The 25,011-nt window shown below is 52.1% G+C and overlaps 1 protein-coding gene across 2 annotated transcripts in view; it reads left to right on the top strand.

The window, feature by feature from the left end:
• CTNNBIP1 (catenin beta interacting protein 1) overlaps positions 1 to 24,343 on the top strand; it is a 55,922-nt gene extending 31,579 nt beyond the window's left edge. For both annotated transcript variants that reach the window (XM_066374995.1, XM_066374996.1), the window contains exons 3-5: positions 1,027 to 1,145; positions 1,660 to 1,750; positions 22,114 to 24,343. In XM_066374995.1, the coding sequence (XP_066231092.1) occupies positions 1,050 to 1,145; positions 1,660 to 1,750; positions 22,114 to 22,172 (246 nt within the window). In that variant the 5' untranslated portion in view covers positions 1,027 to 1,049 and the 3' untranslated portion in view covers positions 22,173 to 24,343. The remainder of the gene's footprint in view (positions 1 to 1,026; positions 1,146 to 1,659; positions 1,751 to 22,113) is intronic.
• Positions 24,344 to 25,011: the final 668 nt, after the last annotated feature.

Genomic DNA, 25,011 nt, shown 5'->3' with positions numbered 1-25,011 from the left:
GATGGGGACTGAGCAGTTGACAGGGGACCTCCAGGGAAGCTGCTGTTCAGGACTCCAGCACATTTCTCAGTCTCCCTTTTTCACGAAGAGCTGCCCTTCCCAGGAGAGCCACCCTGTGGGAGAGCCTGCTGGCCCCCAGGGCATGGACAGTGTGTGAGGAGTGTTCTTGGCCCACCAAGTTCCCTTGGTCCTCCAAGCACAGCTCCTTGGCACCAGGGCTGCTGAGGCTCCACCCCACCAGCTGCTGCTGCGTTATTTCTGACTCATCCAGGAGTTAGAAATATGTAATCTAAACCCCTCTACGCCTGTTTCCTCTATCCGCTCCTCCGGGAGGGGAGACCCTGGGACCTCTCTCCTGGGACCTTTCTGCAGGTCGGGCCCCTACTACACCTGGACACGGCTGCTGCCTGCAGGAGCTGCCCTCCGACAGGTGGGGTGGGCCCGTGCAAGCGATGGTAATGAGCCTGTGGGCGTGTGTGCCCACAGCCCCAGCTCACCTCTCCCATCGAGGGATTCCTTGGAGTCCAGCCCAGGAGCTGGCCTCTTGAACTTGTCAGGGGCTTTGGCTGACGGTGTGGCCTTGGGGTTTGGGGGCTGGGCACTATCCACAGTTTCTCCGGCAGAGGCCCACCCCCTGCCTCTGGTCATGCCACTCCTGCTCCATGTGTGAGTTGCTTGCTTTGAAAACCTGGGACACTTTGTGGTTATGTAGCACATCTGTTGCTTGTACAGGAGCCTTGCTGAGGGGGTGGCTGGAAGGCAGAGCTGGCCAGATGTCTGGGTCAGCTCACTCTCTCTGGGCCCGACAGCTCTGTGCACAGAGGGGCCCCCAGCGCCAGGGCTAGGTGGAGCTGCTCCGTCTGGATGGGGCCAGCGGGGCAAAGGGGAGAAGGCAGCCCGCCATCTGCTCTGGGCTCTCAGAAACGAGACCCTGCAGCATAGTGGGCACCTGACAACTCCTGCCCAGCACCCTATGCTGGGTGTGCCTCGTCCTGACACCCCCTCGTGTTTGTCCTTGTTCTCCAGGAGTCCCCAGAGCTGGCCAGGGGATGAACCGGGAGGGGGCTCCCGGGAAGAGTCCGGAGGAGATGTACATTCAGCAGAAGGTCCGGGTGCTGCTCATGTTGAGGAAGATGGGGTCAAACGTGAGTGCCTGAGGAGTGCCCAACCCCGGCCCCAGGGAGGGTGCCTGTGGGGCAGAGCAGGGGCTGTAGCCACTGCCTGTAGCCCGCGTTGGGGGAGGGGGGGGCTCTGAGCCTGTGGTTTGGCTCTATGGCTGATACATGTAGCATAGAGTCTAGTATGTCCAGTTCCAGGGGCACTACTGGGGCAATATTCTTACCTTCGGGCCAGGGTTGGGCCAGGTGGGGAGAGTTCTGATGTCCTACCTTCCTTTCCTCCCCCTCCCAGCCCTGGGTCTCCTCCCCTAGGGAGCGGCCGAGGGGTGCTGGTTAGGTCAGACACTGAGAAGGTGGCAGATGTGCAGGGGCGTTTCTCCAGGGAGGGCCTGCACCTTCTTACTGGCCCTGCGCTGCCCTAGGGTCCAGTCTCAGGTCTGCTCTGAGTGGCGAACCCCATGGACCACATTTCAGGGGTGGGACAGGCACTCACTCTGGAAGTGCAGGGTGCCCCTCACCTGCCGCTCTCTCGCCCTTGCAGCTGACAGCCAGCGAGGAGGAGTTCCTGCGCACGTACGCGGGGGTGGTCAACAGCCAACTCAGCCAGCTGCCGCAGCACTCCATCGACCAGGGTGAGTGGGGGCCCGCGGCCACGCCCTGCCCACCGTACCCTGTGGCTCCCATAGAAAGCACCCCTGCAGCCCTCCCGGATGGGGGAAACTGCTTTTGTGTGCTAGGACCTGGCCTGCGTGCAGGCTACATGGTGCCTGGGTGTTCCTGGCTGTGCCTGGAAGGGGCCCCAAAGGCCTTGGAAGTCCCTGTATGCTCTTGGGGGTTATTTTTTGGGGGGTGTCCTCAGCCAATCATAAGAATGGTAGTAAGTGACATCAGAGTATATTGTCTAGTAGGCGTGTGCTAAGTACTTGATACATGTTATTTCATTTAATTATAGATAGCTACTGTTTGTATTACTTTCACTTAACCAGCAAGGAACAAGTTATGCCCTTGGTCATGCAGCCACCTACCAAGGGGCCCAAGTGCAAACCTGCAGCTCAGTTCCACTTCTGGGTTCTGGGTTCGGCACTGTCTGTCCTGGAGCATCAGGAGGCTGCTGGGCACTTATGGGGATCCTTCTTTCTGGAAGGCTTATCCTGACGCTGTTGCCCAGTATCCTGACTAGCACCTCTTTCTGATTATTTTCATTTGTTCTTACTACGTTTCGTTTGAATTATTGGCTGTGATATAGTGTGGCGTGTCTGAGTGAGGGGGCTCCATATGTGGAGTGCTGAGGGGTGCATTTGCCCATATGCGAGGCCAAGGAGAAGAGCAGGTCTGGCCCATGGGGCTGCTTGTCTTGAGGTTGCCCTGGTTCTCCTGGATGTCACAGGGCTCTGCCCTGGCGCAGGGCCCAGTTCCCAAGCTCTGACGCTGGGTGTGACCCTGCCTGTGCACCTAACTCAGCAGAAATGTACAGGACGTCCCAGTGGCGCAGGCAGCTCCTGGGACAGCCGCTCGCCCTGTGCAGCTTGCCCAGTTCACACTCGTGTGGCAGCCTGTCTGTCCTGACTGCACTGTGGGCGGAGCTGGGGAGGAGACAAGGGGTGTGATGTCTGCCCCTGCCCCTCCGAGGGTATTTTTTTGGGGGGTACCCTTCTCCAGGCTGATGTGGGAACCTAGCAAAGGTCCCCTCCCTGGCTGCTGAGCCAGATCTTCCCGAAGCCCTGACATGTCTGAGTTCCCGGGGCCTTCCTTTTGTCCTGTTTGGTCTTGGGTCACTGAGTTAACCTGAATCTGAGCCGGGGTGTTAAGAACATCTCTAGTAGAGCGCTCCTAATGGGAAAAAAGGTAATCTGGAGAAGTGTTTGTCAGTACAGAATACAGCACATCCACTCCTCCCCCCACATGCACATACGCACGCATAGAGAAAAGGCTGAAAGAACACCACACAGTTAGTAGACATTTGGATAGAGAGTAAAATTATATCAGAGGCTCTGACTTTCCAAATCACATATTTTTTGTAAAACTTATTTTTTAACATTATACACACATTTCTTTTGTAATAAGGCAAGTCTAAAAAGTATTTTTATGAGAACTTTTTATCTCGCTCAACTAAACCAAGAGTTGAGAATAAAAATGAGTTCTGTCAAGTCATGTAAGGAGGTCACAGTGACCGCACCTGGCCTGAAGTTGCTGAGCAGTCAGGAGTGAGTCATAGGTGTGTGGGTGTGGCCTTATGGGCCCAGAATCACGGCCTTTGTGAGTGTGGAGCGTCCATGGGACAGCCAGACCAGCCTTGGACACATCTCTCTCTGGGAAGCAGGCTTCTGGGGCTGAACCTGGAGCCAGGGGAGAGTCTGGGGAGGCTAGGGCAGGAGTGGTTCTCTGCTGCTGGGGTGCCCTGCAGACTGCCCCTCTCCTCCAGTCACCGCTGACCTGAGCCTCACAGGAAAGGCACATGCTGCAAAAAGCCCCGAGAATGCCCGGGACTGTGAGGGAGGGAGGGGCAGCGGCTGGGCCGGGAAGAGCTGCACAGGTGTACTGTTATTTCCTTGTGTGCTTGACAATACCACAGACAAAGATAGCAACAGGCAAACAGCAACCCGTCCAGTCTCTGACTGTGCACATATAAGCCTGGGAGCAGGGCCATACATTTCTGCTCTTGCCATGGGGTCGAATAGTTGTCGGCTAAAATTCTAGTCTGCCTACCTTCTCCACTGGCAGAGCTGACCTCAGCTGATGCCACGGGCATGCTGCTGTCAGAGGCTCCAGTGCTGCCCATGTAGCAAAAGCTCTGGCTCACTGCTTCCAGGGCAGGGGACCCCAGCCTGAAAGACCCCTTAAGATGTAGGAACAGAAGCCTGATGTGAGTGCCTCCTGCCACTAGGTGGCACTGTCTCTCAGCAAATGCCCCACACTTCCCTCCTTGGGTACCCTCAATCTATTGCTATTCCAGTTCCCCCTGTAGGGCCCCTAGGTCACCCCACCAGTGGATCTGTGCTTGGCATCAGTCCTGGGGTCCTGCCCACAAGCTTTAGACCTGCACATGCTTCCTCTCTGGGGCTGGAGGCGCACTGACTGCCCTCCTTAGATGTGGAGGAGAGTGGGCTGGCATCCCTTGCCAACTGTTATCTGGCCCCTCACCCTGCACCCAGAACCTCCTGGCCTCCCCCACTCCCATTCTTCCCTTGATGAACGTGTGTTCAGTATTGGCTGGGTCCAGGCAGGTGCCGGAGAGCCCAGAGCGTGGGCCTGCACCTCAGGGGCTCACTGCATGGCTCTAGCAGTGGGCCCCAGTGGCACCCCCGTACTGAACTGAGTGGTGGGTGTCCCTGGCCTCTGCTGGGCTGAGACCACTTAGGAAAAACTCCTTCTAGAAGCCCTGCTTTGCCTCCCTTATCTTTCATGATACCCCCCCTCACTTTCTTCCTCTCTGCCCACCCCCCTGTGAGTGCCCTCTTTCCCTTCGTCATTGTGGTCTTCTCCATATCCTGTCCTTGACTCTCAGTCTCGTACATTCTCTCTGGGAGCTTGTATACGCTCTGGTGATGTTAGCAGAAGTGCACCCTCAGCCCAGACCCATCTGCTGAGCCCAGAACTCTGCAGCTCTCTGCTCACATCTCACTGCAGATGTCCCACACTCAGCAGATCCAGATTCAGAGCCATCCCCACTCGTACTCTGTCATGACGTATGCATCACCCACATGCCCAGTGTCCTCCTGTCTTCCCTGAGTCTCTAGTAAGTGACAAAGTCCTTTGATTTTCCCACCTTACTTTTCCTCACATCTGCTTTGTCTTGTCCGTCTTGGTTTGAGCCCGTTTTGGTCTGAGATGGTATTAATTCTTGTCTCGATGACTGCAAACAGCTCCTAATTAACTGGCATCTTGCTTTCTCACTCCCCCCCAGCGCCCCCCCCCCCTTCCTGCAGTGTTCCTACTGCACAGCCAGAGGGACTTTGAAGGCCACATCAGCAGGTCCCTCCCTACTTCATACCTTTTAGTGGCTCTCTACTGCCTGAGGATAGAATCCAGCCTCCTTAGCATGAGGAGCAAAACCCCCTATCCACCTGCGACACCACCTTGTGCACCTTAAATGGCCATAGCAAGTGGCTTTTAGCTCCTGCCTCAGGCCATGAGTGTTCACACCCTTCTGCCTCTGATTTGCCTCTTGGCTGCCAGGAGAGGTACTGGCTCTCCACGCCCTCCCCTCCCTCCCAGGCCAGGCCCTCCTTTAATTTTTTCTATTTTAGTTTTACTTCATCTTTTATTGAATTTTTGGGGTGACATTGGTTATTAAAATATATAGGACTTTTTATTAGGGAATGTTTTAAATGAACTAACATAGAGGGAATTTAACAATAAACTTCTATGAATCCATCCCCTATCCCTCCTGTAAGCTTCATCACATGCGTACCTTGGCTGTGCTGCCCCCCACACTGGGAGTCTCTTGGTTGGTCAAGAGTCTCTCCTGGTCTGTCTGTTGACCAACTCTGAGCTACTTGAGCTTGGGACTGTGATTTCACTCCTTGTATTTATGGAACTGGGGGTTCACAGTCCCCCAAAAAGGCAGAAACATGGAGCCAATTCTCCGAGCACTATCTCCTGGTCCCTTAGGGTGGCCAAGTGAACCCGACAGCAAGGCAGAACTGACTTTGATCCAAAGAAAATCAATACTTCTCTGGGAAGGTCACCTTGCTGAGAAGGCCCAGCTGTAGCTCCCAGAGCAGGTGGGGCAATGCTGAATATTCCTTCCTTCCTTATTGTCAAATGCTACTCTTTCCATAACCTCAACTGATCATCTTGCCTGCTGTCAAGTATGGACAGTCATTGTAGAAAAGCAGGCAAAGTGGAAACAGCTGGAAAGCCTAGGGATTGCCTCCTGTTACACAGCTGTAATCCCTATTACCTTTTGTTAAATTTCCCGTTGGCCTTTTAAAAATATGCATCTATTTTCATCATAAAGTTGGAACCACATACTATAAACATGTTAGTATCCACTTTAACATCTTTTTTTTTTTTTTTTTTTACACCTTAGGATAATTTTAAGATCTTCTTAAGCAAATTTTTTTTTTTTTTTTTACAGAGACAGAGAGAGAGTCAGAGAGAGGGATAGATAGGGACAGACAGACAGGAATGGAGAGAGATGAGAAGCATCAATCATCAGTTCTTTGTTATGACACCTTAGTTGTTCATTGACTGCTTTCTCATATGTGCCTTGACTGCGGGCCTTCAGCAGACCGTGTAACCCCTTGCTCGAGCCAGCGACCTTGGGTCCAAGCTGGTGAGCTTTTGCTCAAACCAGATGAGCCCGCGCTCAAACTGGCGACCTTGGGGTCTCCAACCCGGGTCCTTCGCATCCCAGTCCGATGCTCTATCCACTGCGCCACCGCCTGGTCAGGCCTTAAGCAATTTTTAAGAAAACATTTTAGCAGTTGCATACTATGCAGCCACATGGCTGTGCAATATATATATATATATGGTCTACCAGAAAGTTCTGTTCGTTTTTGGAATAAAACAAAATACAAATTTTTCTTACCGTCAATAAACTTTTTTTTTTTTTTGCATTTTCTTTTGCATTTTTCTGAAGCTGGAAACAGGGAGAGACAGTCAGACAGACTCCCGCATGCCCCCGAACGGGATCCACCCGGCACGCCCACCATGGGGCGACGCTCTGCCCACCAGGGGGCGATGCTTTGCCCATCCTGGGCTTCGCCATGTTGCGACCAGAGCCACTCTAGCGCCTGAGGCAGAGGCCACAGAGCCATCCCCAGCGCCCGGGCCATTTTTACTCCAATGGAGCCTTGGCTGCGGGAGGGGAAGAGAGAGACAGAGAGGAAGGTGCGGTGGAGGGGTGGAGAAGCAAATGGGCGCTTCTCCTGTGTGCCCTGGCCAGGAATCGAACCCAGGTCCTCCGCACGCTAGGCCGACGCTCTACCGCTGAGCCAACCGGCCAGGGCCTAATAAACTTTATTAAAGAATATAATTGCCATTATTATTAATGATTTCTTGCCAGCGTGAGGGCAATTTGTATATCCCATTTTTGAAAAATGTTTTATTTTTTGATGCGAAAAATTGAACCAGTGCTTGTTTGATATCTTCTTCATTTTTGAATTTTTTGCCCTTCAAAAAATTTTGTAAGGACAAAAGCAAGTGATAGTCGAAGGGTGCTAAGTCCGGGGAATATGGTGGATGCGACAGACATGCTTCTGTAGCATTTCTTCCTTGTTGAAATTTGTAAAAATTACAGTGGCGTAAATGAACTTTATCAGTAGCCATGGGTACACTATCACTTCACACATGAGACTAACGTGAATCAACTTTGTTTTAGTTAATTTGCTGTCAGTATGTATACATTAAGTGATAAAAATAGAGAGGCACACATGCGCCAAATAAACATGCTTACGTGTCAAAACTTGTGATAGAAACGGACAGAACTTTCCGGTAGACCATATATATATATATATATATATATATATATAATTTTTTTTTTTTTTACCAGTCCTTTACCATTGTACATTCATTCCTCATTTTTGTTATTAATCATAACAGCAGCAAACATTTGTTGAGGTCCTCCTCTGAGCCAGGTTTCTTGTCAAGGATGTCCCAGTGAATCCTCATGATGGACCTGTGAGGCAGGTGCTGTCATGGGCCCACTTTCAAGATGCATCAGCAGGCTGGAGAGGTTCAGTGACAAGCTCAAGTGTGGGTCCAGGGTATGCCACACGTTGAATATCCTTACGTAGAAATCTTCATTTACTTTAAGATAAATTCTAGGACTAACTTACAGGCCATATGCATTTTTTTGTTTTTATTTTATTTATTTAAATTTTTTTTTTTTTTTTTTTTTACAGAGACAGTGAGTCAGAGAGAGGGATAGACAGGGACATACAGAAAGGGACGGAAAGAGATGAGAAGCATCAATCATTAGTTTTTCATTGCGCATTGTGACACCTTAGTTGTTCATTGATTGCTTTCCCATATGTGCCTTGACCGCGGGCCTTCAGCAGACCGAGTAACCCCTTGCTAGAGCCAGCGACCTTGGGTTCAAGCTGGTGGGCTTTTCCTCAAACCAGATGAGCCCGTGCTCAAGCTGGTGACCTTGGGGTCTCGAACCTGGGTCCTCTGCATCCCAGTCCGATGCTCTATCCATTGCGCCACCGCCTGGTCAGGCTATTTTATTTATCTTTATTTATTTATTTTTAGTGAGAGAGAGAGATAGACAAGGACAGACAGACAGGAAGGGAGAGAGAGGAGAAGCATCAACTCATTGTTGTGGCACCTTAGTTGCTCATTGATTGCTTTCTCATATGTGCCTTGACTGAGGGGCTCCAGTTGAGCTAGTGACCCCTTGCTGAAGCCAGCAACCTTGGGCTCAAACCAGTGACCTTGGGCTTCAAGCCAGTGACCTTTGGGCTCAAGCCAGTGACTATGGGGTCATGTCTATGATCCCACGCTCAAGCTAGTGAGCCTGTGCTCGAGCCAGTGACCTTGGGACTTCAAATCTGGGTCCTTGGTATCCCAGGTTGATGCTCTATCCACTGCACCACCACCTAGTGAGGCCATATGCATTTTAGAAAAAGGTTTTATTTATTGATTTTAGAGATAGGAGAGAAAGAGAAAAAGGGGGAGGAGCAGGAAGCATCAACTCACAGTAGTTACTTCTTGTATGTACCTTGACTGGGCAAGCTCAGGGTTTCAAACTGGCACCTTCAGTGTTCCAGGTCGATGCTTTATCCACTGTGCCACCACAGATCTGGCTCATATGCATTTTAAAGCAGAGCAGTGTTTTACGTGAGAAACAGGTATGGTTTATGCGGTTAACGTGATATTTCAGAGGGCACAGAAAAAATTTGGAAGTTTTCTACTGCTTTGTTGTTCTGGGCTCTGCAGTGCCTTTCAATGTGCTCGTTATCTGAGGGCTCCAGTCTCTTTCTGCCCCAGCACTGCACAGGGGACAGGGCACCTGCGAGTGCCGGTCCCAAGCCCCCAATGCACTTTGCAAGAGCCCCCCATAGCCAGTCACCTGTAGAACTCTCATCCTCATGCAGTGCTTCATATAGGCCCTTGTCAGGGTGTCCCGAGGCCATGGGCGACCCCGTCTAGAAATGGCCCATGTTGCTAAGGAAGTTCTTGTCCTTTCTCTTCCCCTCCCATTGGCCCTGGGAACTGGTGCTGGCACAGTGGCTCTTCAGGCGTGTTCCAGCCACCTCCTGGTCACACTCTTTCTGTAAGAGACTTTCCAGGGAAGGTCTCCAACCTGGAGCCAGCTGGGCTATCTCAGGGCTCGCTGGCTTTACCCCTCGGAAGCTGAGGCTGCTGGCTCAGGGCTTGCTTCCAGGGAGCCTAAAATAGGTCATTTGGTCTCAGGGTTACACTGGAACCTTGGTGAGGTAGTCATGGCCGTGGGCTAACCAGCAGGGAGCCAGCAGCCCCCGGGGTGGCCCACCGTTGCTCAGTGCTGCACAGTTGCTCACCCCATGTGACCCTTTTGGCACCCTTGGTGGACGTGCTGGCACCGTCTTCTCCATTTACAGCCAGCGTTCTCCTGGAGTCTCTCGCACACCCTTCCAGCCTGTGCATTCTTGCTTCCTCCATGCCGCATTCCCTGGCCTCGCCATGGCTCTCCCTGCTGCTCCTGAGCTGTGTCTCCATTACCATGCACGTCAGAAGCCCCGTGGGGCCAGGGTCTGCGTGGTGTTTGTCCCACAGTCCAACTTGGGCACAGGGCTGGGGTTTGCTGGGTCCTTGCATGGACCGAGGCTCCTTCCAGAGGCTCCAAGTGCTAACAAACTCTGGACTGAAATTAGTCAGGCCCGAGAGGATTCCACTCTATGGGATGGGAAGCTAATCTTTTTTAATTTTAATCAACACTTACATGAGAATTACCTGTAACCTAATAATAAAATTGAACCAAAAAAATCACATACACATGGAATCCAACTGAAAAATCAACCAGAAGGCCTTGGTATGTGGTAATTTATGTTGTGGAAAATAAAAATCCAAGAAAGGGTAAGGAATGTGCAGAAACGCAGGCTGGTTGCTCAATTCCATGTTCCGGTTCCGGCCTGTGAAGGGCGACTCCTACGTTTCCTTCGCCGGTGTAGTGGGGCCTGTGGTTTTGGACCGAGAACACAGGCTTGCTAGCCCTTGTGCAGGGCTCATTGACTCCCAGACACCCCACAGAGGCGGCCTCGGCCTCGGACCAGGGCACCAAGGGGCTGCTCTCCCAGTGCTGGGGCACTGGCCCTCATGTTAGCCCATGGGTCTGTGTGCCAGCCCCGCCCTTGAGCTGCTGGTCCAGCAGGGCAGACACAGGACAGATGTGTAAAGAGCTGTGGGCATGCAGACCACAGGAGGACTGATCCCGAGAGAAGGAAACTCACCTCAGGAGCCGCGGGAAGGAGGTGCCGTTTGCTGGACTGGAAGCATGCGTGGGTGTGTGTATGTGGGATGCCTAGGGGAGGACCACGTCACAGGCCAAAGGTGCCCCTGGGGCCTGCCCAGCCGGAGCGTGTGCTGAGTGTCTACGTGTCCACCTGAGGGACCTGCCTGGCAGTTGCTGGGTGGGTGGTAAGTGGCTGGAAAGACAAATGGGCTCAAGATAGTTTACTATGAAGACTGCAAGGGGTAGCCATGGCCTGACGAGGAGATGCTATGCCCATTGTCTTCCACTTAGGGTGAGTGCTGGGGAGAGGCCAGGGGCGGAGGGGAAGGCAGGGCGACAGCTGCAAGGTCCCAGTGATGTCAGGTGGAAAGAGATGCATGTGCACTTCAGAGGCAGGACATTTAGGGCTAAGAGCCTGTAGGCTGAGTGGACGGGTGGGGATGGGATTGGAGATGAGGTCCCAGTGTGTGAGGTGGGGTGGGGTTCTGAGTGGGAGGGGCCTGTGCATGTCCCGGAGGGGTGGGTGTGTGGGTGCAAGGCGGGAACAGAGGACTGGGTGTGGGTGTGGGTGTGGATGGGGCACGGACTCGGGTGAGGCTGTCCAGGGAAGGCGGGCACAGTGAAGGACAGGAACTCAGCATAGCATGGAGGACAGCGGGAGGGTCAGCAGGGTCATTGCCAGGATTCCCTGAGCTTATAATTAAGAGGTCAGTGGTGGCTTTTTCCAAAACAGTTTCTCTGGAGGCCGGGGAGGGAGTGAGAAGCGAGGAAGTGGATGCAGGAGGACAGATGTCTCTTTCAGAATGTGTGCCGAGAAGGGACAACAGCTCAGGGTGGGGAGTGGAGATCAAGGGACAGTCTATAGCAGTGAGTTCTCAGAGTGTGGATCACAGATGACTACGCAGGAATCACCGAGCATACTTGTTTGAAATGCAGGTTCCTAGACCCTGCCCTAATCCTAATGCAGGTTCCTGGGCCCTGCCCTAATCAGATGGGCCTAGGAATCTGCATTTGAAATAACCCTCCAGGGGATTCTGATGCCTGCTGGAATTTGAGAACATGCCAGCACTTTGAAGACCTGGTCATTTCTGACCCCTGGAGAGATCTACCCACTCCTCCTAGACTCTGTCCCTTTCCTGCATAGCCAAGCTCTCTGGTCTAGGACAGCTTATACTTTGGGAGATCAAAGAATTAGAGAGAGGAGAATGGGTACCTCCCTCATCTGGGAAGACAAACCCCAGAGGTAGAGTGTCTGTGCTGGGATTGGGGAGTGGGTGTAGAGGGTGGGAGAGGGTGATGTAGGTTTGGGGGAGCAGGTCTGGGATGAAAGCAGGTGCAGGACGGTTTGGGGAGCGGGTCAGGGATGAGAGCAGGTGTGTTTGGCAGGGAGGATCTGGATTAGAGAAGAGTAGGTATGGTAGATCCCAACTTGGGACCTTACAAAAGGCTGTTTGTGATGCTCTGTGCTGTAGAGGTTGTCCTGGTTGTTCAGATGTGTAGGATAGGTGCAGTTCGTCATGTTTTGAAGATGAAAAAATGGAGGAGGATGTGCCAGGACTTGCTCTGCATTACACAAGTAGGCAGGGACAGGCCCAGAACCAGGCCCCAGGGTACTAAAGTCCACAGAGATAGCCCAAGCCTGGGAAGGGCCTGCAATGGCTGGTCAGGAGGCCCAGCACCCCTGCTGGGAGCTGGCTCCAAGCTCTGCCACCATGTACCCCACCTTCCAGCAGCTTGGGTGCCTGGAGATGGGTTGTCAGCTGGGAGCCCAGTAGGTGCCTTCAAGTCTGGAGCCTGCTTTGGCTGCTGAGACCTTGGTGGATCAAGGCTGCTGTCGCCATGGCAACCAGTATCTTGTTGTCTTTGGGTAAAAGCCATCCCGTGGGAACTTTGAGCACCAGAGCTGAGATGTATAGAGCCCTTAGGCTCTTAAGCTGTGGCTACTAAAAACAGTGAGTACCGCCCAGCCAGCCGGAGTTTGTGTGGGAGGAGGCCTAGTCCAGGTTGGTGCTTGAGCCCTCTCCCCGTGGAAACTTTCCCCCGTGGAGGAGCATCTGGGAACTTTTTCCAGGAGTCTTGCCACCTGGTTCATTTCCCCAGAGCTGGCAGCTGAGCCGTTGCAGTTTTTAGTAGCCAAGTAGCAGACTCTAGTTGGTATTGACAGCTAGTCAATGAGGTCATTGGTGAAGAGGCGCCTCAACCCAAAATCATATGGTCAGAGAAAGGGCAGACGTCAGGATTGTATGGTCATGTTCCCTCCCTGGCCTGTGGCTGTGAGCATGGAGTGTGGCCGGGCCTGACAGGTTGGGTTCCCTGGACAGCCTTGAAGCACTCAGCCAAAGTCACCACCCTCTGATGTCTCCCGCCTCCAGTAGTGTGGGAATTTGGAGACTGGGGCTTTAGGGTTGTATTTCTGCATTTCTGAGGCCTCAGTGAAGTTTGCCCTCATTCAGAAGGTGTTTGGCCCCTTAGGAGGTCGGGGTCAAGAGATCCCTGCCCCAGCATATCTGACTCCGGAGTAGTCCTGGGAAGCCCTGGCCAGCGAGGGCTGTCAGGGTCTCAGAGGGGCTCCTCTCCTCAGAGTACCTGGTCATGGGTGGCTGGGCTTGGAGGAGCCCATGGCTCCAAACTGGGTGATATGGGCACCCCTCCCCATAGCTGATGCTGCTTCTGGGAGTAACCCCTTTTCTCTGGTGACATCTCCAGGACTATGTCTTAGATTGTGGGGCCCGAGGCTGGCGGCCTTTGGGAGCTGAACCAGGCATGGTGTGCCTTGTGTCCATTTCCTGTGCTCAGGGCTGTTCTCTCTTCCCTACCGCCTCTGAGTGGCAGTTCTGAGCGGGGCTTTGCAGGGTCCAGAGCTGGGAGGGCTCTGGGGTCAGTTTGTCCCCCTGCAGCCTGGTGCTTTGGTGGAGCGGCAGAAACTGTGCTGTCACAGAGGGCTGGGAGGCCTGGCCCTTCCTTCCTTACCTGGTCGCTCCACTGAGTCCCTCCTGGAGAGGGAGAACATTGTTGGGAGCTGTCCCTGTCTGCCCTGGGGCCTGAGCCCGCTCCTGTGAGCTCCAAGACAGCGTGAGCTCCAAGACAGCTCGAGCTCCTGGAAAAGTGCGGGCGCTCCTCCAGGGTTTCCCAGCCAGGTCTAGGGAACGGGGGAGTGCCCTGCTTCAGCCTTAGGCCTCTGGGCAGCGGCCAGCTCTGGGTCCCTCTGGCCGTTGTTTCTCACCCCCATCACTGACCCCACTGTAACCTTGGAGCTGGAGTATGTCTTGGCGATTCTGGGAACAGACTGCGGTGTCTGGTGTATTGATGATAAGATCCCTGAAAGACATTAACTGAGAGTCCAAAATGTCAAGAGTGATTGTCCAGACGGTGGGGGTTATGTCTGAGTACCTTGGGGGTTTTCTCCAAACCACGCTGGCTCCTGCGCCCCAGTGCCCTGTAGTGAGCCAGGCTTGCTGATGGCAATGTGTAGATCCCTCCAGTCAGCCCGGACGCAGGCCCGGGCTGGTGTTGGGGTGTGGAGCCTGTTCTGGGCTTTCCATTGCTGTTGTGAGTCCATCCTGAGCTTGCAGACAGACCAGTGACCCCATTGTCTGATTCCCGCCCCCGGCTAGGGGCCAGCTTCCCTTTTGTAAGCTCCTGAATATTTGTCATTTTTTCTCTCCCCACTCACGTGACTGGGCTCTGTTAAAGGGGCAGAGCTGCCACTGGGTGTGGGCTGGGATCGCCCTCTGGGTGCCCTGCCCTGGTTCAGAGCTATGCCCTCCCCATCATTTTGGCCCTGCTTTCCTCAGCCAGTGAGGCATGGGACCAGGGAAGTGTCTGGCAGGCAACGGGCCAGCGCGAGGGTGGGGAGTGGGACAGGTGTCTGGGGGTGGGGCTACTCCCAGGGTGGCACTTGTTCCATGTTGAATTTTCTCCAAGGCACCTTGGGGCTGCTTTTCTGTTGTTTTCTCTTTAAATCCTGGGCCTTGGTTCCATTCTGATAGGGATGGGTGGATTGATCCAGTCTCTGCCTGGAGGTCTGAGCAGCCACAGTGCTCTGGGTGACTGGGAAAGTCAGTTCTTCCTGGAGAGGAAACGGTTGTGTGTAGTGGTGGTGAAGGCATGGACGTGGTCTGTGTCCAGTCCGCCCTGTGCCACTGACTCACCAAGTTGATTTATCTCTGAGCTTATGGGTTCCTCATCTATAAGATAACAATTCTTCCCGTATCTCAGGAGCTTTCCCTAGTGCATTGGATATGTGAGTAAACAAGACAGAGTCCCTGATCATATGGAACATACTTTCCAGTGGGGATACAAAGATCACATCAGTATGTAACTCTGGGTGTGCTGAGTGTACTGAGGCAGACTACAGTGGCCCGATTGACATGAGACACCATTGGTCAGGGAGGGCCTGAGGAGGGGATTTTGCACAGGGACTGGCATGAAGTACAAGAGCTGTGAGATAGACTTAGGGAAGATCATGAGGCAAAGGAAGCAGCAAGTACAAAGATCTTGAGGTGCAACTGCTTGTGCCTGAGAGCAGCTAGGAGGCCCATGTTGCTGAAGTGGAGTGAGGAGGGGTGGGTGGATAAGAGGAGGTAAAGAGGCATCCAGAGGCCAAATCATGTTGGGTTTTGCAGGCCAACATGTAGAGTTGGAGTTTACTCTGTGTGAGGAGACGTCTTATAATAAGAAAGCTTTAAAGCAGTGGTCTCCAACCCCCAGGCCACGGACCATTTGGTACTGGTCCGCAGAGAAAGAATAAATAACTTACATTATTTCTGTTTTATTTATATTTAAGTCTGAACAATGTTTTATTTTTAAAAAATGACCAGCTTCCCTCTGTTATATCCGTCTAAGACTCACTCTTGACGCTTGTCTTGGTCACGTGATACATTTATCCGTCTCACCCTAAAGACCGGTCCATGAAAATATTTTCTGATATTAAACTGGTCTGTGGCCCAAAAAAGGTTGGGAACCACTGATTTAGAGAGTTTTGAGCAAAGGATTGGCAAGTTTGACCTGTGTTTTTCCTTCTGACTACTGTGTGGAAAATGGACTGTCAGGGGCCAGAGAGGGAAGGCAGGAAAGGGAGTATAGGAGGCTAGTGAGGGGTAGTGGTCTGGACCAGGGTGGTGGTAAGGGAAATGGTGATGTAGTCAGGATATATTTAAAAGTAGGTTCGCCTAACTAGGCAGTGGCACAGTGGATAAAGCATCAGCCTGGGACACAGAGGACCCTGGTTTGAAACTCAGGTTGCCAGCTTGAGTGTGGGCTCACCAGCTTGAGCATGGGGTCACTAGCTTGAGTGTGGGATCACCGGCTTGAGTGTGGGATCATAGATATGACCCCATGGTTGCTGGCGTGAGCCCAAAGGTTGCTGGTTTTAGTCCAAAGTCCCTGGCTTAAGCAAGGGGTCACTCACTCTGCTGGAGCCCCCAGTCAAGACACATATGAGAAAGCTATCAGTGTACAACTAAGTTGCCACATCAAAGAATTGATGTTTCCTATCTCTCTCCATTCCTGTCTGTCTGTCCTTATCTGTCTCTCTGTCTCTCTCTCTTGCTAAAAAGAAAATAAATAAAAAATAAAAGTAGGATCAGTAGGACTTGCCGCTGTGTTGTATGTGGAGTATGTGGGGGGGGGAGGGGCGTGGAGAGCAGGAAGACCCAGGGTTTCTGGCCCGGGCAATGAGAAAATGGAAGAGCCACCAGCTGAGATGGGGGAGGCTGTGGGTAGAGCAGGCTTGGGAGCTGCGCCTTGCCATTCCACCAGCAAAGAATGAGGGTTCTGATTTCTCCACATCCTCACTAATACTAGTTATTGTCTCTTTTTGATTCCTGCCATCCTAGTGGGTGTGAAGTGGTGTCTCATTGTGGTTTGGGTTTGCATTTCCCTGATGACTAATGATGTTGAGCAGCTTTTCATGTGCTTGTTGACTATTCATCTATCTTCTTTGGAGAAATGTCTATTTAGGTTCTTTGCCCATTTTCAAAATTTGGTTGTATGACTTTTTATTATAATTTTTTTTTTAATTCAGTGAGAGGAGGGGAGGCAGAGACAGCCTCCCGCATGTGCCCCAACCGGGATCCAACTGGCAAGCCCACTAGGGGGCGATGCTCTGCCCATCTGGGGCCCTTGCTCCAGAGCCATTCTTTATTTAGCGCCTGAGGCAGAGGCCATGGAACCATCCTCAGCACCCGGGCCAACTTACTCCAATCGAGTCATGGCTACAGGAAAAGAGAAGAGAGAGACAGAGAGAAGCAAGAGGGAGATGGGTGGAGAAGCAGATGGGTGCTTCTCCTGTGTGCCCTGACTGCGATTTAAACCCAAGACATCCACATGCCAGGCCGACACTCTACCGCTGAGTCAACTGGCCAGAACTGACTTTTTATTATTAATGAGTTGTGTTATTTATATATTCCAGATACCAACCCCTTACCAGATATTTGCATTGCAAATATTTTCTTCCATTCTATGAGTTGCCTTTTCACTCTTTTAATAGAATCCTTTAAAGCAGTAGTCCCTAGCCCCCGGGCTGCAGACCTGTACCTGTCCATAGGACATTTGGTACTGGCCTACAGAGAAAGAATAAATAACTTACATTATTTCTGTTTTATTTATATTTAAGTCTGAACGATGTTTTATTTTTTTTTAAATGACCAGATAGATTCCCTCTGTTACATCCGTCTAAGACTCACTCTTGACACTTGTCTCGGTCACGTGATACATTTATCTATCCCACTCTAAAGGCCAGTCCGTGAAAATATTTTTTTTTTTTTCATTTTTCCGAAGCTGGAAACGGGGAGGCAGTCAGACAGACTCCCGCATGCGCCCGACCGGGATCCACCCGGCATGCCCACCAGGGGGCGATGCCCTGCCCCTCTGGGGCATCACTCTGTTGCGTCCAGAGCCATTCTAGCGCCTGAGGCAGAGGCCACAGAGCCATCCTCAGCGCCCGGGCCATCTTTGCTCCAATGGAGCCTCGCTGTGGGAGGGGAAGAGAGAGACAGAGAGGAAGGAGAGGGGGAGGGTGGAGAAGCAAATGGGCGCCTCTCCTGTGTGCCCTGACCGGGAATCGAACCCGGGACTCCTGCACGCCAGGCTGACACTCTACCGCTGAGCCAACCGGCCAGGGCAAAAATATTTTCTGACATTAAACCGGTCCGTGGCCCAAAAAAGGTTGGGGACCACTGCTTTAAAGCATAAATAATGTTTAATTTCAACAAAGCCCTGATAATCTATTTTTTATTACTTGTGCTTTGATATTACTTTGTCATATCTAAGAAACCATTTCCTAACCCAAAGTCATGAAGATCTATTCCTATATTTTCTCCTAAGGTTTTTATAACTTTAGCTCTTATACTTAGGTCATTGGTCATTTTGAGTTAATTTTTGGATATGGTGCGAGGTAAGGGTTTAGTCTCATCCTTTAATGAGAATATCCAGTTGTTCCCACACCATTTGTTCAATTCTTTCTCACTGAGCTGCCATGGCACCCATTTCAAAACTTAATTGACCATAAATGGGTCAATTCATTTCTGAACTCTCAATTCTGTTCCATTTGCTACTGACAAGTTTGAGTTCTTATCTCGGAGATAAAAGAATTTAGACCAGGGACCCTGATAAAAGCAAAGGCAGACTTCTTGAGGCTTTGTAGTGGGCAAAATAGTTTTACTTTTTCCTTTCCAATTTGGATGCCTTTTATTTCTTTTTCTTGCCCAATTGCCCTTGATAGAACCTTCAACACAATATTGAATAGATATGGTAAAAGCTCTTAAAGGGGAAGAGCTTTCAGTATTTCATCATGACATGTGATAACAGTTGTGAGTTTTTAGTAAATGCCCTTTATCAGATCAAGGAAGTTCCTTTTATGCCTGGTATATTGGATGTTTCTTATCATGGAGAAGTGTTGAATTTGGTAGATATGTTTTCTGTGTCTATTCAGATGATTATATGGTTTCTGGGGTTTATTTCTATTCATTAATTGATTTTCTGATGTTAAACCAACCTTGCATTCCTGGGATAAATTTCATTGGTCAGAGTATGTAATTATTTTTATGTGGGTTTTTTTTTCAGTTTGCTAGTATTTTTTTTAGTATTTTTTCATATCATAGGTATTTTTAATATCTATATTAATAAGAGATACTGATCTGTAGGTCTTTATTTTTAATTTATTGACTGATTTAAGAGAGAGTGGAAGGGAGAGAGCGAGAAACATCAATTTGTTATTCCACCCATTCACACATTCATTGCTCGACTCCTGCCTGCCCTGACCAGGTATCAAACCCACAACCCTGGGACAACACTCCAACCAGCTGAGCCACTGGGCCAGGGCTGTGGTTCTTTTTTCTTGCAATGTCTTTTGTCTGGTTCTGGCCTTTTTTATCTTGTAGTGTGTTAGAGAGACTGATCATCTTCTCCCTCCTGTTTTGCACCCCAACTGGTGGGAAGAGAAGGGCGGAGCTCCTCCTGGGTGCAGACAGTGTCAGCAGAGCATCAATGGCTGGACATGGCCTTACCTGTGACACAGGATAGGAAACCTAGCTCCCTGCTGGAGGCCGTGGGCTGGGCCTGCTGCCATGGGCATCTGTGCAGTGGCTTCCTGTTCTGAGCCCTGGGATTCCACAACAGGGAGAGCACCCAAGAGAGACCACGTGCTGACCTTCAACAGAGAAGGGCTGTGGTGATCCTCTGAGGTCCCTCCTGGTTCTAAGGCTCTCGTAGCCTGAATCGTGATAACTAACTGAGCAGCTCACCGTCCCTGTTAGGTAACTGGCCCACAGTTCATAGAGAAAAGGAGAAGGAAAGGTGCGTTCTCCCCTAGAGACCCACCAGGGTCACGGTCAGGCCCTCGCTGAGTGAGAGGTGCCGGGCCAGCTGGTGGGCAGCATGGCTCAGAGTGCTCTGGAAGGGCCGACCCGCCTTGGGTCTCAGAGGAAAGCAGATCCTGTGGTGCGGCCTGGACCAGCATGGTCCCTGAGCAGAGCCGGGTCTGGGGAGGCAGCACCTCTGTGGGCCCTTTCCGCACCTGGCCCAGCAACAAGGGGGCAGCTCCAGGAGTGACAGCTGCAGTTTCCAGCCTTCCCCACCCCAGGCAGGGATGGGGCAACCAGCTAGCAGTGTGGCACGGCGGCACTCTGGCAAATGCCCTGCTTCAGGTGTCTTGTTAAATAGTCATTGGAGTCCCTGTGTGACCTTGAAGAGGTTACTTCCTTCCCCAGCTCTCAGAGTGGGGCCTAGGTACACACTGGGCAGCTGTGGTGTTGGGAGCCCTGGCCCCTGGGTCTGGGCTCCTCCAAGAAGCCAGTGCCATTCCCTCCGCCAACTCTCCATTCCCTCCATGCGCTGAGGCAGCAGGTGCTGTTTCTGTGACTGCAGCTCAGGACAGAGGCCCAAGATCCCTGTGAGAAAGCCTCCGAGGCGAGCCAGGACAGGCCAGGGGCAAGTGGGCTGCCACTGCTCATTGCAACCCAGGCGTCCTGTGCTGACAAGTCCCCTCTCATGGCCTCCATCCAGCCCCCCACTAATGAGCGAGCCGGAGTAGCACAGGAAAAGCGGCATCTGTTAGGTAATTGCTTAGCTGCCGCAGGTCTGATGTAATCCTGGAGTCCGTGGTTGCTAGGAAGATTCTGCTGCGGTGATAGTGCCTGGTCCTGGGACTGAGGCGAGAACAGACTGTCCCTGAGAAGATGGGGGAATGATCTGTAAAGCTTCCCAGGCAAAGGAGTCTTCTCCCAAGGAGTCAGACAATCTGAGCTTCTTTCCAGAACCGTATTCCCCTTTTCAAAGTAAGCTGCTGAGCAGCGCATCAAGGCACAGTGAGTGTTCCAGCACCTTGTGCTCTGGTGCCAGGTGGAAGGTGCCCTTCTGCCCTGTTCCACCCTGTAGACAGGCTCTCTTCTGCATCCCCCGTGGCGGACTGCCCCTCTACTGTCCACGAGGCTGGACAGTTAGGACGGAGGTCAGCAGGAGGCTGCAGTGTGAAGGACAGTGCCCTGGGCTGTGGACCAAGCGGCCACCCCATGCCTGGAGGGCGGGGTCTCATGTTCTCCCCAGCGCTGTTGTTCACAGGCCAGAAGTTGCACTGCGCGCCGCCCACCACCCGCCCTTCGGTGGCCTTTTGTGTCTGCTGTTCTAGTCCTCCCTCCCGGGAGAATTCCTCCAGTTAGTACAGAGGAGAAGTGTGTCATAAAGGCCACGAGCAGCTGACTGTTGTTGTTCTGGTCGCAACCAAGAAAAAAGAGCCCTAAGACCTCCCCTAAGCCTGACCTGTGGTGGCTCAGAGGATGGAGTGTTGACCTGGAATGCTAAGGTCACCCGTTTCGGGCACATTCAAGAATCAACTACGATCTGATGCTTCTTGCCCCATGTCACCTCTCTTTCTCTGAAATCAATAAAAATTCTAGACTTTAGAAACCAGATTTTAAAAAGATAGAAAAAGGGAGAAAGTGGCAGGACTCAGGGAGGGCAAAGCCCAGGAGGCGCAGTGGGACCTGCCAGTCCCTCACCTGCCCTACGGGGTCTGCAGCTCGGTGGGCTCCTTCTTGCCTCCTCCAGCAGCTGTGGGTGGGGGAGGCAGGTCAGTATTTCAGGCGCTTTCCCTCCTCCTCCTGCCTTTTCTGGCTGCATGTCAGAATCTGTCTTTTGGAAAACAAGACAGAGGAAGTGATTTCATGAGCGCCAAGACCAGATTCTCACATCCATGATTAAAAACAACAATCATTAGGATTATAACCATTATCTATCTCAATGGGAGCCAGCCCGACTGCTGTCTGGAAACAGGTCTGCCCATGCTCCTTGGCACAGGTGTTGGGTTTGGCCAAAGGGGAGTGGCTATTAGAAATCATAACAAGCAAGGTCCTCCAAAGGGATCAAGACAAGAGTCTTAAGAAGAAAAAAGGAGGTTCTGGCCTGACCAGGTGGTGGGCAGTGGATAGAGTGTCGGCCTGGGACACTGAGGACCCAGGTTTGCAACCCTGAGGTCACCGGCTTGAGTGTAGAATGTAGACATGACCCCATGTTTGCTGGCTTGAGCCCAAAGGTCACTGTCTCAAAGCCCAAGGTCACTGGCTTGAGCAGGGAGTCACTGGCTTGGCTGGAGCCCCTCGATCAAGGCACGTATGAGAAGTGATCAATGAACAACTAAAGTAACACAACTATGAGTTGATGCTTCTCATCTCTCTCCCTTTTTCTTTGTCTGTCTGTCTCTCTCTCTCTCTAAAAAAAAAAAGAAAGAAAGAAAGAAAGAAAGAAAGAAAGAAAGAAAGGAAAAGGGAGGTTCCAAAGCTTTCGTGACTTTGGAGCAAGAGATGTGCACAGGGCCCTGCTCTAGGACCAGCAGCTCTGGGTCCTCACACGCCCCTTTGAGCCGTGTCGCCTTGAGCAAGCCTGGGCCTCAGCCTTCAGCCCTCAGTCCGCTGCCCTCAGTCCGCTTCCCGCAGCCCTGGCAGGCTGCAGGGAAGGCCTAGAGGAGAGGTTGGCTTCCTTGGAAGTACCTCCTGCTCGCCAAGCACCTCTCTGGGGTGGACTGACACTGCACCTGAGGACCACAGCCCCCTTGCCTAGCCCCGGGTTGCAGCCCGCTGCTCGCGGCCCATCCAGCGATTCTTTCCCCCTGGCCTGCAGGTGCAGAGGACGTGGTGATGGCGTTTTCCAGGTCGGAGACAGAGGACCGGAGGCAGTAGCTACAGACCCCGTGGAACACCCTGAAAGCTGGCAAAGGCCAAGAGATCTGTGTGGACCTCCTCCGGCTGAGTGGCAGCAGGTCACCTTCCCCACCCTCTAAACCCCACCTCACCCCACCCCACCGCCACTCGGGGGGCTGGCATCGAGGGAAACACCAGTGGTACAGTTATGATTGGCTTAAAGGGATGGACTTATGATTGGCTGCAGGAAGAAACCTTTTTATTTTTAAATCTAGACCAACAGAAACCTTTTATTTTTATTTCTGACTCTTTTTTTTTTTTTTTTTTTTTTGGTGCCTCGGTATATGGCTTCCCCAGGAAGCTCTCCTAGCTCTGGTGCTTTATTTAGGTCACTTTTTAGGAACGTGAAGAAGTCTGATTGGCTGCTCAAACTGGAAAAGGATTTTGATTGGCTGGCTAATGGGAAACTTTTTTTTTTTTTTCCTTTGATTGTCTGCAGGTGTTCTGCCGATAGCACCAGCTTCTCTCTCTCTTCTGAATGCTGAAAACAGGGTTTGGGACATTGGTTGTTATATTTGACTTGAAAAAAAAAAGAAAGAAATCAAGTGAGCTTTGCAATATTTATTACACAGACCTTGCTGCTTTCACGTGTTTTGTTTGTGTTTGCATTATCTGTGTTTGGTTTCCCATTGGCTCACCCATGAATCTCGTTGCCGTGGCCTCCCTGCAACCCCGCTGCACGCAGTCCTTCTGCAGCCCGGGGTCCACTGCAAAGTGCATTTGCTTTAATGGCCACTCCTGGCACCACCAGCAAGGAGACCTGAGGACCCCAAGCAGGGGGCCCCCCTAGGAGGTTAGTGTTGTCCTGAAGGAGCAACCCAGAGCTTAGAGGTGACCGACCATTAGCCAAGTCTTATGTGCATCACTTCCAAGAGTTGGCAGCCAGCCAGCTTCCCTGGAAGAGAAAGGAATTGAGCTGCCCTGGGCAGCTCTGTCCTTCTACCACGCCCTCCTCCACGTCCCACTCCCTGGGGCCCATCTGGGGCCCCTCCTGTGAAGGGCTGAGACCCCACAATGCAGCACAGTTCTCTGCCCGGGAGTCTGGACCCACACAGAGACCCCAGCTGGAGGCTCACAAAGCCTACATGTCCTTTGGCTCCAAACACCCACCCCTGACCTCCCCCGGCCAGGCCCTCCAGGCGTCTTTCACTGGGACAATAGGTCCTGGCCAGCACCGGGCTCTCTCATCCTGGCCTGTGCCTCTCACAGCACTGATTTCTGAAGGGTCTGTCCACGTCAGCCTGGAAGGGAACGGCGTCACAGTTTGTTTATGAAGTGCTGCGCTGACCAAGGGCCGCCAGACTGGTCCTCAACCCTGGCCCCAGAAACATTGCCGAGCTGCGGTCTTTGAATGGCTGGGGGTACCCCACGTCTTCCCAGCTGCCCACCCCCGCATCTCTCACAGGAGTGGGGTCTGTGTGGGGAGTGGAGGAAGATGCAGGCCTCAGGGATGGAAGCCTCCGCCCTCCCCTCAGGTAGATACCCATTCTTGCCCTGGTAGCCGGAGCCAGGAGAAGACTCTCAGCCACATTGCCCCTTCTCGGGGCTTGGGCACGGGGGCTGCATGCCACATGTCCTAGGCCCGAGCCCTGAGGAGCCCCGTGGTCAGAGGGAGGTTCACACTGTGCTGAGTCTTGCTGCAGAAGGAGGACTCGAATGTCACAGCCTAGACATCGTGTCTTCCTCCAGGCATGGGCCCCTGGCTCTGGTCAGCTGGCTGTTAACTGCAAACGCCATTGATCCCCAGGGTCAAGGACTGTGGGAACCCCAGCAGGGGCCTCAGAGCATCTTCCTCCAGGTGGTGGTGTGTGTATGCATGTGCATGGGTGAGCTCACACTCATAAGCACACTCACTCAGCTTGGTGGCCTGTAGCTCCAGCTGAGCCTGCAGGGAAAAGTGAGTTTTTTCAGTCCTCCCCCCAGGCTGTAACATCTGTTACCAGGTGTAGGTGCCAGTGTTGCTGGTCGCCTCCTCTCTTTGTACCTGTAGCTCCTACAAAGGGCCATGTCCTGGCTCATGTGTGTTCTCTGCCCCAGCCTGTCCTCGTCAAGGTCACGGGCCTCCCTCTTGTGACAGTGATGGCCCTGATCGCTCATCTTCTGGAGAAGTTAAAATGTTGCCATGGCTTCTTATTTCAACTAAAAATATATCTGTTGGAGAAAAAAATTAGCAATAAAGATTTTTAATAGCGTGGTGCGTGAGCTGGGTTCTCTCCCTCAGAGTTGGGTGCTTGCTGATTTCCACACAGCACACAGGCCGTCCTGCTGGGGCCCCCTCCTCCAGAAGGAGGCGGGGGGGGGGGCAAGAACACCAGGTTGCTAGCTGACTTGTCTGTGATCTGTAGTAGAGCTCAGCATCTGGAAGCATTTCTGGATCGACCCAGCCCAGCTGACAGAGCTCTAGGAAGGCTGAGCCCCCTTTCTGACCTGGAGATCCCTAATATCATCCTAGATTAGACTGAGGTCCGTAATCTTCCGGCATGCCCTTGTTTTCCATACTCTTGAGCAGACACTAAGCATCCCATGAGTTGTGGGGACTCTTCTATTCTAGACACTCCAACATCCTGTGTGACAGCAGTGGGTCTCAGAATGCTTGTAACTAAAGTCCACACAGAATGCCTGTCCTTTCCATTGTCCCAGAAATAGAAGAGTTGTCGGTGTTCAGGTTTAATTCAGGTTTGGAAGCTGAAGTCATTTCTGCATTAGGAATTTTGATTTGGAAGCATTTTCTAGATTTTTTTTTTTTTTTTTTTTTTACAGAGACAGAGAGTGAGTCAGAGAGAGGGATAGACAGGAACAGACAGACAGGAACGGAGAG

This window comes from Saccopteryx leptura, chromosome 3 (assembly GCF_036850995.1).
Source record: "Saccopteryx leptura isolate mSacLep1 chromosome 3, mSacLep1_pri_phased_curated, whole genome shotgun sequence".
In the NCBI taxonomy this organism is placed as follows: Eukaryota; Metazoa; Chordata; class Mammalia; order Chiroptera; family Emballonuridae; genus Saccopteryx; species Saccopteryx leptura.
The sequence above is the reverse complement of the archived record's forward strand: the minus strand, read 5'-3'. Positions and strand labels throughout refer to the sequence as shown.